Raw genomic sequence first — 16,206 nt, 5'->3', positions numbered from 1 at the left:
TTGCTGCATGCATTTCGCCCTTCCCTTGAATATAAAGGTAGTAACTGATCATTCCTGTGGTACTCTATCAGCAGCAATGTCTATTTCCAGAAGTCAAACCCACTCAGTGAAAAATCCCATAAATCTCCACTTAAAAAAAGAGGCGTGTGGCCGGCCAAGATTACAGCGCTGCTGAGGGTTCAACCATTAATATTTACATTACATTACAGCTGTGTTCTGTATTGACCAAGACTCTGTGTTGCAGTCTAATTAACACGCAGCTCAGATGAGGCCTACTACAAGTTGGCCACATCTATTGTTGTTGTGGTGCAAGATTAATGATGGTGTCTGCTGGCGGTGCAGGGCTGCCTCCCCTGGGTGTTGTAACATGATTAGTCCAGCAGCAGTTGGACAGGAGTGACTCAAGTACAGCATCTGACTGTGATGCTGTTGTCTCAACCTCCCCACAAGGTTAATGAGCAGCGGTGGTTAGTGAATTAATATTAGCTGACAGGGCCTCTGCGTTTGAACTCACAATTTAAATGTGTTATATTTTTTTTACATTTTTTTTTCTCCTTCATACATTTTTGCATGCAGAGGTAGTTTTAAAGTTCACAAAAGGGCAGTTTTGTGAATGTGTTCATGTCGAGCCTCGGGCCTGCATTTCATGTTATGGATGGCATTTTAAACATTCACACTATTTGACATGTGGTGTTAAAGTACATGACACAGTGTGGCTCATCAGAGTTTCAAACGTGCCTTGCTTATGTTAAATGGATGCTTCCGATTGCTTTAGATTTTGGTGTGTGTGGTGACGTGTTTGGGATTCATTGTTACCTCCACTCAGTGGAGACAACATGGTAAAAATTAGGGGTGCAACAATACTCGTATCGATATTGAACCGTTCGATACAGTGCTTTCGGTTCGGTACGCATATGTATCGAACAATACAAAATTTGTAATTTTATCAACTTTCCTTCTGACGATGCTGCCTGTGTTGAGCGCTCAGTGAATCTGCGTTCGACTACTCCGCCTAGGCTGCACTGTCGAGCGCAGATCCACTGAGCGCTCAACACAGACAGCATCTCAGAAGGAAGAGTGCAGGGCAAGCTAGCAAGACAGAAGTTAAGCTCTCCTTGCAACATGGCAAATTGAACCTCCCCCACCCTCATTCAGATCTGGCGTTTGGAATTATTTTGGTTTTCATGTGACGTATGACCCTGAAGGTAAGCGCGTCATGGACTAAAGTAAAACAGTATGTTGGATGTGCCATGCAATGCTCAATTACATGGGTGGGAACTAGTGTGTTAGCGCAGTTAGCTCGTTAACGTGTTGGCCGTCTAGCCCCACGCACAGGGCGATCAGGGGTAGCTGTTAACGGAGATTTGCAGTGTTGTGGCGTTAACGTCATTTCAACGAGATTAACGCTGACAGCACTAGTGGGAACACAACGAATATGACTGCACATTTACCGCGACATCATCCTAGTGCAAAGACAAGTGGAAGCAGACAAAAACAACAAGCATGTATGCTACAAACTTTACCCGAGTCATTTAGACAGCCGTTAGCACATGATTCTCCTTATGGGGACCTGATATGTTTAATATTGTGGCGAGCTCAGACAAGGTGGAGACGGAGGTGTCGTTTGGTCTTGCTTCCCGTGAGCTAGCCAGGGAGCACAGCCGTTTATTGACATCTGCAGAAGAACACTGCCGCTAGCTAACTACTCAGCACAGCAACCGCATAGCAACAACAACAACACACAGGGCGCCCTCTGACCCCGGAAGGACACACCGTCGCAGCGAGAGGGCGTCACCCGTCACTATGGCAACATAAACAAAACATAACTGTACAAACAGAACCCCGAACAGCCCTGACCCGCTAAGGGGTCAGTCGTCCCCGACGACCCCATTACCCCACACAAAGTCCTGCAAATGTCCAGGTGCCTTCTTTTGGCGCACCGGCCGGTCACGACCGGCGGGGGAAAAGTCACTCGGGTCAGAACATGGGGTGCCACCATCATCCCACTTCTGACACCAATGTGGCGAGCTCAGACAAGGAGGAGACGGAGGTGTCGTTTGGTCTTGCTTCCCGTGAGCTAGCCAGGGAGCACAGCCGTTTATTGACATCTGCAGAAGAACACTGCCGCTAGCTAACTGCTCAGCACAGCAACCGCATAGCAACAACAACAACACACAGGGCGCCCTCTGACCCCGGAAGGACACACCGTCGCAGCGAGAGGGCGTCACCCGTCACTATGGCAACATAAACAAAACATAACTGTACAAACAGAACCCCGAACAGCCCTGACCCACTACAATATGCTGCTGGGAATATAGCCCAGAAGAAGCGTATAGTATAGCTTTTATTTGGGAAAGAGCCATTTCTCTGTAATAAACTCTCTTTTCCAAAGATGAGTGATTCCTCAATCAGATACAGGGCTCGCAAAATCGCTAGCCCAACGTCCTGGGGCTAGCGATTTTTTTCAGTCGGGGTACCAAAATCTTTCTCTCCCCTGCCCGTCGGGCTTTTGTAGGAAGGAAAAATATATGTCAATGCTTTTGCATTCTTTCGGAAATGTAGCTGGGTAATTATGTCATTGGCATCGATGAGCCACTGTCAATATGTGACATATTGAAATCGCGTTTGAATTTGCGCTTGTTTTTTTTGCTTTCACTTTGCAATCGCACGAACTGTGTGTAGAGAGCGACAGCACTGATCTGTAAGTGATGATAATTTGTGCACCAATTTCTCTGACATCGTCTTATTAATTGTTAGCTTACTATGCAAACATGACAAGTGAAATCTCCCGCAGCAAGCTTAAACATGTGAGAGGTTGATCGCGCAGAGAATCGCTGACAGTTATGTGTGGGTGTGTGTGTAAAAGCAGCAGGATATATATTTTAGTTCTGCTGAGCCAAATAAGACAGGTCAGGGTGAAGAAGTGACAGCCGAAGAAAAGCTTACCACAAAACGGAGAAGTTATGACAAATCAGACTATAAGGCAAAAAGAAAGTGCAACTTTATGGTTTCATGGACAAAAGAATTTCTGTGGCTGCAATATGACGAGCTATATGACTGCGGCTGCACATAAGTGGTCCGCAGGTGCGCATTCGCTGTAAAAAAAAAAAAAAAAAAAAAAAAAAAAACCAATAAAAAACGCGCACAAGATATGAAGTTGCAACGCGTGTTTGCATACATAAGATTTTCTGGAGGAGGACAGACATTTGTTTAGAACTCTTAAAGATGTCGAAGAAGCTCATTTAAGCAATTACTTTGGTGTTCCTCCACCTCCAAACAAATGTCAGGAGTCCGAACCACAAAAGCAGCACGTATTCTCGGAAAAGTGGTTGCAGGAGGTGAGCTGGCTTCAAACAAATGATGAACGCACAGAGATGTGGTGCGGAATGTGCCGTGAAAATCCCACTCTAGTGGACAAAAACAGTGCTTTTTATATGGACGCAAACGCGCGTTGCGACCTCTTATCTGGTGCGCGTCTTTTATTTTGACAGCGAATGCGCACATGCGGACCACTTATGTGCACCCGTATAAATAACATGATGTTCTGCCAGGTGTATTGTTGGTTTTCTCTCGATTTCTGAGTCGACAAGCGCCTTTGTTACTGGGACCAGTCATTTTAAGAAAGGCCCCATTAGAACCCATGAGAAATGCAAGAAATACATTATTGCTCAGTCTGCAATATCTTTCCCAGAACAAACACAGATTGCAAATAACATACTAAAAATAAACCTGAAAAATCTGTTTAGAACAGCGTACTATGTTGCAAAGAGTGAACTACCACTGGCAACATTTAGCAGTCTTTGCAAACTTCAAAAAGCAAATGGCCTAGATCTTGGTTCCACTTGTCTCTTACCCGTGACTTCAGTGGAAATTTCAAATTCAGGATCTGACACAGACTGATTCATGTCCTACACAGTTCTTACAAGTTCATAGAAATTTCTGTTCAATTAGAACCAAGTATTTGAGTTGATGATTGTAATTTTTATACAATGTTGTAATTTGTTTTTCAACAATTTTTGATTAATGTTTTATTTCCTTTACAATATTATACTTTAATGTATAATATTGTAAAGGAAACAAAACATCAATCAAAAAATTGCTCTTTTTTTTATTCTGGCTGCTTAAATTTATTTTGGGCTACCAAAAACTGAAGAGTCCCTGCCCGAAGGGCTACCAGGGATTTTGAAATTTTGAGAGCCCTGAGATATATTTATTTTTTTAATTACTTTTGTTTCAGCAACATTAAATTTAAAAACTGTACTTTTGCCTTAAAATATATATTTATAATTTTAATAAATGACAAATTAAAAAGGCATGAACATTTTTTTTGTATCGAAAAAATATCGAACCGTGACACCAAAGTATTGAACCGAACCGTGAATTTTGTGTATCGTTGCACCCCTAGTAAAAATGATACCCGATGAATATAAACTTGAATCAATATCTGTAATAATTTTATAAGACAATAAAACAAAGATTTTAACTTTTATTTATATTTTTTAAGCTGCTTTTTGAAAGAGACTACCAAGTCTACTGATTTCACTCTCAGAGATCCTGCGTCTGGAGGCAAAAACTCTTCTTTACGTCTCAACCATATATGCTGCACAGCCAGCATGCTGTGATCACATGACCTCAGGCACCTCCTGGGGATGTATGATTGGTGCTTCTCCATGCAGAGCTCTAAAAGTAAAAACCAGAATATTAAAGTAAACACTGACGTTAAGGGGGATCCGCTGGACCTGAATTAGGAGACTTGGTTATAAACCTGCTGAAATGACACATTTTAAGACAAACAATGATTTGATGAGTGTGACACGATGAAGCTCAACATGGCAACAGATTTGAAGTTATTTAAAAGCAGGAGCAAACCTGAAACTGAATGTGAGCATCCAGAGTGAAAGCTAAGTCAAAGGTTACCCAAAAGTTAGGTTTCACATAGGTTTGGCAGATATGGCAACAGGACCTAGATTGCCCGTGACCTTTGGGACAAATCTGACAGGGCCAGAAACAGACTTGTTTTTCCCTTCACTGAGGTGAAGAAAATTGTCAGCCATGTCTAAGCAACATCTGTAGATTTGTCCTGTTTAAAATAACGTTAGCTCCTGTTTCCCCCTGGTAATAAAAAAGAACATTTAAGATTGTCATAAAGGGAGGATTTATTTCAGGACGGTTGTATTAGTTTGAACTAAAAAGCTGATATTTTGTCATTTGTTCTCAGGTTTCTCTGGTTTTAAAAACAAAACTATCACACTCTTGAGAACACGACAACCTTTTCTTTTTCTTCATTAAAAAAAAACACATTTTCAAACAGTTATGGGCAGAAAGTGAAATTAAAATCTGTTCTTTTCATATTTGTGTGTTTTGCTGCGTGAAGGTGTGGGCTGCTGCAGGTTGGCGACAGATTGTTGTTCATTAATGGGATCCCAACTGAAGATGGCACTTTGGAGGAAGCTCATCAGCTGCTCAGAGACTCTGCTCTGGCTAACAAGGTCACACTGGAGATTGAGTTCGATGTTGCAGGTATTGCACAGGAACAGTAACTTCATATTGTGAAATCGTATAAGCTTTTCCATTTTCCCTTTTAACATTGTTCTAAATCTCAATCAGAGTCTGTGGTTCCCAGCAGCGGCACTTTCCATGTTAAACTCCCCAAACGGCGAGGGATGGAGCTGGGCATCACCATCAGTGGTGGGTTTGTTGAATGCGAGACACCCAGAAGGGGGCAGTGTTGCTCAAAATGTTTGCATATTGAAACTCTCCCGTGAATCAATGTTCTTGTGATCCATAAAAAGGAGAGAGGGGAAAAAAGGCATGAAGCTCATACCTCATTACCTCTGAATAATACTGGCCTGTACCAACAGTCATCATTACCCTGTCTACTCTAACCATCTTTAAACAAAAAAAGACACAAGCAGGAAGCCGACATTGACAGGGCAACAAAACGAAAAGGAAACTAAGAGACTAAAGTGCTTAGTTAGTTAAACTGGTTTAATCGTCATATCTTGCTGCCTGAAATGTCAAAAAAATGTATTCTGTTTTTAACAGCGAGTAAAAAACCTGGCAAGCCCCTCATCATCTCTGACATCAGAAAAGGAAGCATTGCGCACAGGTATGTGCTGTCATCATGTTGAGCTCATAATGTTGAATGATTTATTAGTCCAGCTTTTTCAGGGCTGGGTCATACTGATATTTTTTTTTTTTTTTTAATAGAAGTCAAACTTCTAAGACTTCTCAACACTTCAGGGTGATCTAGGTTTTCTGGGGCTAGGTGGGATTATTAATTACAAAATTACATTTTGTCTATCCACTATATAACAAAAGCCTAATTGGATTGAGGTATAAAAACTGGATCAGTAGGCCACAGCAACTTCATTTCAGAAGGGCTCAGTGTTGAGTAGGCTGAGGGTGAGGTTACGGTCACCCCCAAGGATCCCACTGAGACATGAAGCTAATAGGATTCTGACAGTGAGTCGGGAGGAGTGGCCGGTCCCAGTTTAACAGTTGTGATCTTCTTGCTCTTGGGTCCTGCAGAACAGGCACTCTGGAGCCCGGAGACCGGCTGCTGGCCATCGACTCGGTGCGTCTGGAAAACTGCACAATGGAAGACGCGATGCATGTCTTGGAACAAGCAGAAGATATGGTCAAACTCCGAATCCAGAAAGATGAGGACAACATTGGTACACGAACCATTTAAAATACATTGCACTGTCGGAGATTAAACCAGATTATCCCATTAGTTGTTTGGTTTGATAGGGGTCCTGGTTTGATGTCAGATATTTGTCAGTTGGTCGCCCTCTAAACCTCTCGGGTGGTTTCATATAATAAAAATAAAAAAAAATTACAAGTGCTCCAGTTTATAAGAAAGTGAACCTGAAGAATAAAGGTCTCGACCCACTGTGTGAACCAGCGCATGACCACAGAGACTAACTGTTACCCTTATCTAGATCAGGAAACTCTTTGGTGCATGCAGGCAACCTCTCAAAGATTTGTGGTCACTTTGAAATGTCATTGCTTTGAAATGAAAAGCAGTTTGTTTCTGTTATCTGTGACAATAATATTGACCACACAGGAAATGACAATGAGTCTTGTCAGCAGTGAAGAGGTGACTCGGTGACGATTATGGCCTTCAAGGCAAGCAAAAAGGATAAAAAGGCAATTTGTCATTCTCCGCCAGTTATCTTAATCTTTTTACTTTATTGGCCAGTGTCAACATTTCTCTCAAACTCATGTTCCACATTTTCATGGATCATTAGTTGTTGCTCATGAAAGACTTGATCGGTTTGATGCTAGATTTACAAAAGCAAACAAACATAAAAATGTGGTTTCATTTCATAAACAACAGCTGAGTGACCTCAAACTCTTCTGTGGTGCATTTCTGGAAAAAAGAAGCTCGTGTCTCACATACCCAGAGCCCGTGCTGGCTGACTGGTTCTTACACTGGAAAAGTTCCAGTTCTAATATTGTACGGTTTAATTTTTAATGTGAATACTTCCTATTATCAGTCGTTCTTTTGATAATTTGTTTTAAACAATTTATTGTAAGTCTTCATATCTTGAGTGTACATTATCCTCTGTCCTTGCATGCTGTAGATGAGTTGGAAATGTCAGGCTCCATAATCTACACAGTGGAGTTGAAGAGATATAACGGACCACTGGGCATCACTATTTCTGGCACAGAGGAGCCCTTTGATCCCATCGTCATTTCTGGCCTCACTAAGAAAGGCCTGGCTGAGAGGTGAGTGAAGGGCAGGGCGTGACATGTGGAGCTGCAGGGGGGGTTCAAGGTAGTAGTACAAGAAAATGGTGCTGCATTGACCTTAAGCCAGGTCATCTCTTGAGTTGCCTCTTTCTTCTTTTTTTTCTTTCCTAATAAATGAGACAGTAAACAATGGCTGGCTAGTTTTTTTTTTTTTGTTTTTTTTTTCTCCTGTAACAAGACGCCTCTTTGTTTCTGTCTGGGTCAGCATGCTGGCAGCCTGACAGCTCTCCTGACCATCTCTGTTGGTACTGTCTGGTAGATCTCTGCTTCATCTGCTCTTCTAAATCTGCAGGACTGGAGCCATCCATATAGGGGACCGAGTCCTAGCCATCAATGGTGTCAGCCTGAAAGGAAAGCCACTGAGTGAGGCCATTCATCTCCTGCAGATGGCCGGGGAGTCAGTCACCCTCAAGATCAAGAAACAAGCTGATCGTATATATTTTTTCGTTTGTTTTTCATTGTTAGGGGAAGAGAATGAACCAAATTTTACTTTAATTGTTTTATGGATCTGAGACATTATTCCTAAGTAGATCCTTTATTTTAAAAAAAAAAATATTCTGGGGCTTTTAAAGTCCCTCTTTGCGTGAAGCAAATTCTTTTCAAATCTTTACAAAACACCTTGTTGTCAAAGGAATTAAGAGATGAGGGACACAAAAGGCAGAAAATAAATGCTTCTGCTGTGGAAGTGTTGCAGTGTTTTACTCAGGTGGTGTGAAAAAGTGCACATCTTGTTTCATGCCAGCTCACTGTCCATTCCCAGAGTCTGACGGCCGACGGCCTTTAGAAAGAGAAGCTGCGTTTTTGAGCGACACAGAGGATGATCTGACAGACTCCCAGAAGACCAGTAAACACTCAGAGCTCTACTCTGCCACTATACCCAGTATAGACTCTGCCATGAGCTCCTGGGATAGCTCGGGGTTTGATGCAGGCTACAGTAGCCAAGGTGAAATCTAATGTTCACGAGCAGTCTTCAGATAAACCACATTCTCCTGCACATCTAATGAGATTTTTCTTTCTTCTCTTCATTTAGGGACATATCTTCACAAAGGATCCGATATACTGCTCAACCCAAATGAGTGGAGGCGCACAAAGCACAGGAGCCAAACCACTTCCAGTTCTGCAGGCCTAGTCCACCACACCTCATTGTATGATGGGAGATTCACAGAGGATGAGTGGGACAAGATACCTGGGTAAGTACAGAGGCCCTGAGGTCCATCCCAGACATTTAGTTTGGTGAATGTCTGAGGGTGGGTGATGCTGGTGCAGTTGAACAGGGACAGCATTAAACACAGTATTAGCAAATAAAATTTAAAAATCAGTATTTTTAACTGGATGAATCTGTCAGGACTGGCTTTGTGTGTGTGCAATGTGTCAGGTTGCAGCTCAAATATCCTTATTCAGTAACATGACAACACCCAAACCCACCTCATCTGTCAAACATGTGCAGTTGTTTTTGCTCTTGTGCTGCGTGGTCACACACCTTGGTGGCTTCTTGTTTCCGACATCTTTGTCAGTTTAGCTTTAAGTGGTTTTCTTAATTCAATAATATGTTGTATAAGCAAACTCTCCTGTGATGTTTCCTTTCCCTGATCGTTAAGGTCACTCACAAAAGTGCATTCTGGATTATTTTGTCATTTTGTGTTGTATGCCTTCATGTTTTTGTGCTTTTTCCAAACTGTCCTTTTCTCTTCTTTCTCAGGTATTCTCTCTCTCATCTGCTTTACTAACTGCCCACAAGCTCTTTGGTGTTTCACATGTGTACATCTTTTTCTGTCACCCCTGTCCGTATACAAAAAAAACAGTTTCCTCAGAAAAACATCCAAAGAGCCCAAGGATCAGCCTTATCTGTCTCGTCACACTTCTTCTTTTTTTTTCTTTTTCCCCCTGAACTTTTATGTCATGTGCTTTAGATTTCCTGCTTTTTTGGGGGGTGACGTCACTTTGTGAATTTGAAGTCTTTATCTTATTCTAATGGACTCCTGCGGCTTTTGAGCTGTTACAAGAGAAAGATTTTACATTAAACCCTCACTGTGGTCCTGAGAGATTCTCAGAAGGACTCTTCAGCTTTGCAGCCCCAAAAAAAACTGCATTTCCCATGCTGCCTTTGTATGCAGCGCCAACATCCAGACTGCAGGACTGCTCTCATGCTTTGGTTCCTGCATTGTCATAGATTTGTCAGCCCCCCTCGTTGCCATGGCACCCTGAACCAGGAAGACAGCTTCTGGTCCCAGGCTCTGCAGGACCTCGAGACCTGCGGCCAGTCAGAGATTCTCAGGGAGCTGGAGGTAGGCCCGCCTGTTATCTCCATCCCCCTTCTGTTTCAGTTTCCTCTCTAGCTTTGTCCTACTTGTGTACTCTCAGACTTGCATTGGCCTAAATGAACATGCCAGATGAAGCATTACGATAACCATCATCGCTATAATCTGTTATTAAATCTGACAAGGCAAGCTGGGCACCTGCTGCCATGCTGACTGCAGAAGGCTTTTGCACAATGCCTTGGCCTCTAATCTATGTGTGTGAATCTAAATAAGTCTTTGTTCCTTTTAAATCATTTATTTTTTAAAACAAATGTTCTAATAATCCCTCTCTTGTCTTTCAGGCATCCATGACGGGTAGCGCTCTTAGTCTGTACCTAGATGAGACCAAAACAAATGAAGACTCAGTGTTTCCCTCTGAAATAAGTCCAATCAAGAGGGAAGGAAGCCATGGAGAAACTATAAACAAAAGCAAACTGAACATGTCAACTGGAGCCGGAGATGTTTCATCCAGGGTCAAAGGCGACAACTCTGAAAATTTGCTCCCTACAGCTCTGGCACTGCACAAGGTGACAAAAAGGGTCATGAAATAATTATTTAATTTGAAGAAAAAAAGTTATTCTTAACGCTGTACAGTAATTACAGGCTGCGCGTGTGTGTGTGCGCCTCGTGTCGTTGTCGTCGTTGTTTTCGTCCCAGCCTTTCTTGCCCCATAGAAAGTTTTGACACTTGTTGTTGCCATCATATTAAAAATTTGCTATTTTTTGTGAAATTGTAAAATGTTTAAACATTAGAAGTGTTTTGTATCCTCTACTGTGAATAAAATACAGGCTTGTGAGATTTGCAAATCATTGCATTCTGCTTTTATTTGCATTTCACACAGCATCCCAAAATTTGTGGAGTTTGGGTTGTATGTGAGAGATCAGCTACTCTAACTTTGGATATCTCCTCACACGTTCTGGTACATGAGACAATTTTTCACGAAAACCAAAGTTTAAATACAGTATCTCAAAGACTTTGCATTTACAAAATTAATACCTACATTGGTATCTTGCGTGTTATCCGATTTGCAGGTTTTAAACTTGAGCTGTAGTAATAGGCCTGCCAGTGCACGCACACTTGATGAACATGGAACAGCATGTTCTGTAAAAATCGGTGTGTAATGAGTGTTTATCTCTTCTACGTGACTTACCTCGTCGGGACTGGCACATGAGACAAATTCATGTGATGCTTTACCTGAGCATCTGTGAAACTTGTGACTACACGCCCACTGAGAAGTCTGTTTGGCGTCATATGTGCATCGCACCATGACTGGGAGTAATAGAGGGCATCAGTCCTGCAGTGTGGAAATTAACAATATTTTTAGTTGACACAACCTATATGCTATCATGGAAAAATCACCAAGTACAAGCTTAAACCTGCTTTATTTGGTTATGGTTAAAGCTGCCGACCTTGTTTTAGGGAACATGGAAATTGAGAAACAAAGAGCCATGTGGCTGTGGGCATTGTAATTGTTTAGTCTTTACACAGGGAGTGGACACAATAAAAGACACAATGTACAGTCCAGAGCCAGGTCAGCTGTTTAAACTAGTTTCCATTCTTAAGTTATTGTCGGGTGTCCGGTTGCTTAGTTTAGCATTATGTACAAACAGAAAATGATCTCATCTAACTCTTTGAAAGGCAGTGCTTAATGCCAAGTACCAAAATATCTTGCAAAACGTTTTCCAGAGAAGTGATCACCAAGAAACAATAGCTTTTCCGTGTCTCATTCAGACACTCTACTTTGATGTTTCCCTTTTCAAGAAAATGTTTAATGTCAAAGTCGCCTTATGACTCAACCGTCAATGTCAGACCTGAGTTGTTTGGTTGGGGGTGGGGGGGTTGTTACCTCTGCTTCACCTAAAGGCATACAAATATTTCTGTAGTGTTTTATTTTTCTTCACAAAAATCTATAGCTGGAGTACATCTTTCAAAGCCAATGAGGAAAAAGGTTCCAAATGCTGAAGAATGTTTTATCTATGACTGCAATTTGCCCTCTGTTTATAGGTGACTATAAGAAAGGATCGCGAAAGCCGTGACTTTGGTTTCAGTGTGTCAGACGGGCTGCTGGAAAAGGGTGTCTACGTGAATATGATCCGGCCTGATGGCCCAGCTGACCAAGCAGGGTTGAAACCTTTTGACCGCATTCTTCAGGTACTGTTTGCCTTTACAAAAAGGAAAGGGGGGAAAAAAAAGTTTCACATGCTGGAAAATGCATTTGTTTTTTTGGGTTTTTTGCAGCAAGTTGGGTGAGAACACTGAGACGTTTCATTTACACTCACCAGCTGCGTTGTTAGATACACCTTGATTATTCAGTCCTGCACCCCACTCTGCAACTTCTCTCTTCCAGTGATGCCCCCAAAACCCTCCATAGTGACCATGTCTGCTTCCAGACCATCAAAAAATAAACCAAAAATCTGCAAATAATGTTTTAAGCATAAAAATTCACAAACGACAAATTCGCAGCAAGGTGAATATGCTTAAGTGAATCACTATCGAATCAAAGCACAGCCCACAGAGGAGTGGCAGCAATTTTTCATTCCAGCTTATTGACTAGCCAAAGACACACAGTCATAATTCATCGGAAAGCAACACTCTTGGGATTAGAAACATGACGTGGCATTACCTTGACCTCCAGTAAGACTGTGAGGAATCCTGAAGTTGTTTTTGATGAGGATATGCTGTTCAAGGCTAATATTTTAAAAAAGGAGAAAAAAAAAAAAAAACAGGAAAAAAAAGCTTGTCTTCATATTAAATTCAGAATTAAACTTATAATCTTTCTCCACGTGCAAGGTCACAAATACTCCCATTTTATCCTAAAGATCTCCTAGTGTTATGTCACAGCAAAACAGTGCTTATAGTTGCTGGGGTATTTAAAAGTAGAATGGGAGGCAGAGCCTTCAGCTTTCAGGCCTCTCTTCTGTGGAACCAGCTTCCAGTTTGGAGTTTGGGAGACAGGGAAACCACTTTACTTTAAGCATTAGGGGTGGATGAGGTCACCCTGAAACCTCCCTCAGTTACACTGCAAAAGACTTAGGCTCCTAAGGGATCCCACTGAGTGTTTCCTCTTTACTCTGTTGCTACTGTTTATACACCACTTTGCATTTCATCATTAGTTGTTTTTATGAAATAATAGCTCTCGTCCACCAAATGACTCTTTCAGGGAAAAGAAGTGTGTACTGAATAGTAAAAGAACTGGTTGTCATTTCCCAGGTGAACCGTGTAAGGACCAGGGACTTGGACTGTTGTCTAACTGTGCCCTTAATTATGGAGGCCGGAGACAGCCTGGAATTGGTCATTAGCAGGAATCCACTGGCAGCAGCAGACGCAGAGCTGCCAAACGACTGTGACGACCCCTCAAACTCACTGTTCTGCTTCCCCAACCACGGGAACAACATAGTTGCCCTCTGACCACAAAGAGAGATTCTAACTCTGCAGTATAGGGGACCTCTCTTGAACACACACACATCACGTGGTTAAGCCCGTCACATTGTACCTCTCAGACACACCTTCACACTCATTTTCAGCACTCAGCGCACATCCACAGACTCAACCACTTTCTTCCCCTGAAAGCATCGCTCTCTGTCTCACAAAGTCACAAGTGCATGTGTTCACAATTGCCAGTTTTAGTCACTGTGTTCACATGATGCAGTTCAGGGGAGGCTCTGGCTTAAGGGCAGACTCCCCCACCCATTCCACCTCCACAGGCAAAGCCACATGCAGGCTTATATAACAGGGGAGTCATAGTGTCTGACGGAGCCAGGATGTCAAATACACAAGCCTCGGTTCTAGAGAGGCTCGAATGCTCATTGCATTCACTGCACAAGTTACCGTTTTCTTTAATAGGTTTTCTCATTCAAGGACCAAAAACCTAGCTCTGTTTTTCATTTACACATTTGCAAATAGAAGCCCCAAATGCAGTATTTCATGTGCATGTAAAACGGTCATACAGAGACACAAAGGTGCGAGTAGGCTCGAGATTCAAGGAATGTTGCACCTATTTGAGTTATTTCACCCATGACTTGGCTCACTGCCCTCGTTTCCAGTCTCTACTCCACACTGCCTGCCCTAGAGATGGGACAGTGCCTCCAAATAGACAAATGCTGTCTGATACTTGTGAGTATCATTAGCCACATTTTAAATTCCCTTATGTTAATGTCACAAATTCATAGAAAGGCACTTAATTCTTAGTTTTTAATTTCATTGCTTCCGAATCACCCTAGATATCATGCTTTATTTATTTATTTTTCTGTTGACAGATTTTCAGTTTCACAACATTTGCATTTTTCTTTTTTATTTGTGGCACCACATTTGCACCATTCCACTTTTAAGAGTTCCTATGTTCACATTTTTCACATTACTGTATGACTTCGCATGTGGCATTGCACCAGAATGACTTGGGCACTGATGCTTCCTCAAGTGAATTACACCTTTTCCAAAAAGGAGGATGAAAAGTGTTTCATTCATCTCACTCAGCTGGCTATCAGGTTATTTTTCTCTGAAGTTCCTACCAATATGTGTAAGCATGTTAAGCATGCATATGACTTGTTCGGTGAGTAAGTCACTCCATAATACGTATTGGAGTGTTATCAGTTTCCTTCAGCAGGATCATGAGCGCTTATCAACATGACACTGTTTTTATAAAAGCCTCTGAAGGAAATGTGACCTGCTGATTAAGCAGACTGCCTGGAAACAAGCATTTGTTTCACTGGGTGTGTTTGGCTCATGTGAACGTGTTTTGAGTTGGTCTGTAGGTTTCTCATAACGGGAAATTGCATCAGTCATCTGTGAGGCTGTAACCTCTTAATTTAAATTAAATGTCATATTTTTACAGTGGCCTGTTTTTAAGGTTTTACAGTAATTTATGCGTTGCCCCTTTTATTATAGCGTAAAATGTCATGTATGCAGTGCTTTATTTTTATTGACATGCACATCGCATGGTGTCTTGATGTAAGCTGTGATGCTGAATGTGATTTTTTTTTTTATTATTATTATTATTATTATTTTTTATAAAACATCTACATCCTCCCCAAATATGTCAGGTATCATTTCACAAGAACTTGAAAAATGTATTGGATATTTTATTTTTGTTTAATTTATTAAGTAAGAAATGTATTTCTTTTTATGACAATAAAGTTATGAGATTACAGTTGACTGATTTCTGGTTTGTGGTCGTTAATTTGATTGTCCCCGTGTGTTTGCATTAAAGCAATGAGTTACCATGACCTGGTTAACACTTGTACTTCAAGATGATTCAGGTTAATTCCTTGACACAGTGGGGACAACAATAAAATGACAGAAAATCCAAGTCTCTCCTGATGTTGCTCTTACTGCTAAATTACAAATATTGGAATGCTAACCATGAGTTCAGATGTTGAACATGGAAAACTTATGTTAGTATTTAATTTATGTAGACGATGCAGTTTCTCAATCCAGACGCTAACATAGTGTCTGAAACTTGCATTCTTTTTAATGGCTACTAGGGGCTAATAGCAAAAAGAGGGTTTGCATACATGTGACCACTATGTAAGGTTAACTTACTGATGTGTATTACTGAGTATTGTTATGGTTGTAGGTTGAATGAAATTGAAGGACTACGTTACAATTTTCAGTTTTTCTGTGAAAACTGAAAATTGTAAAGCAAACCACAAATGGAGCCGGTTTGCCTGAAAAGTTTGCACTGTGCCTCCGTGATTCAGCCAACATGTTTCAAAAGGCGAAGTTCCATTTGCAGTTACGACCCCTAGGCTAGTTAGCAAGTATTTGCAGGTAAACATTAAAACCTTTGCCACAGTTGCCAATTGGTTAGCAACTGGAGGATTTTTGGTGAAGTACCTTCTTTTCAACCAATTTCATCCAACAAGAGCCACCAACTTCCAGGAACCACTACCAGCCAGTCAGGGAATACACGTTTCCCGAGCATCCAGTGGTTGCATCACTTCCAAGATGGTGGACAATTCTTGAGCAATACGAAAGACGTCAAATCAGAGACCTCAAGAGAAGTCCTATAGAAATCCAATGTTTGATTATATCACTTTTTTTTTTTTTCTTTTTTAAATCTCAAACGTACTCTGTTTAAGAAGAGAGGATTATCTGGAGTATACAAACCACCTGTGATTGACAAGTATCACATGTCGGTTGCACATTCATCTAT

At 41.5% G+C, this 16,206-nt stretch overlaps 1 protein-coding gene across 7 annotated transcripts in view; it reads left to right on the top strand.

The window, feature by feature from the left end:
- LOC146645505 (glutamate receptor-interacting protein 2-like) overlaps positions 1–15,218 on the top strand; it is a 35,299-nt gene extending 20,081 nt beyond the window's left edge. For 4 of the 7 annotated variants that reach the window (XM_085393023.1, XM_085393025.1, XM_085393024.1 and 1 more), the window contains 12 exons: positions 5,375–5,520; positions 5,608–5,688; positions 6,046–6,109; positions 6,532–6,677; positions 7,590–7,734; positions 8,051–8,190; positions 8,519–8,701; positions 8,789–8,948; positions 9,929–10,043; positions 10,358–10,582; positions 12,060–12,206; positions 13,266–15,217. In XM_085393023.1, coding sequence (XP_085249149.1) covers positions 5,375–5,520; positions 5,608–5,688; positions 6,046–6,109; positions 6,532–6,677; positions 7,590–7,734; positions 8,051–8,190; positions 8,519–8,701; positions 8,789–8,948; positions 9,929–10,043; positions 10,358–10,582; positions 12,060–12,206; positions 13,266–13,463 — 1,750 coding nt within the window. In that variant the 3' untranslated portion in view covers positions 13,464–15,217. Of the gene's footprint in view, positions 1–5,374; positions 5,521–5,607; positions 5,689–6,045; positions 6,110–6,531; positions 6,678–7,589; positions 7,735–8,050; positions 8,191–8,518; positions 8,702–8,788; positions 8,949–9,457; positions 10,044–10,357; positions 10,583–12,059; positions 12,207–13,265 lie in introns of those variants that run through there. The other 3 variants (XM_085393022.1, XR_014908994.1, XM_085393028.1) reach the window with 3 other exon arrangements.
- Positions 15,219–16,206: the final 988 nt, after the last annotated feature.

The sequence above is a fragment of the Rhamphochromis longiceps genome, linkage group LG20, assembly GCF_057381845.1.
Source record: "Rhamphochromis longiceps isolate RC_006_pf linkage group LG20, R_longiceps_female_GT1.1, whole genome shotgun sequence".
NCBI classification, from domain to species: domain Eukaryota; kingdom Metazoa; phylum Chordata; class Actinopteri; order Cichliformes; family Cichlidae; genus Rhamphochromis; species Rhamphochromis longiceps.
This window is presented reverse-complemented; position numbering and strand designations above follow the sequence as displayed.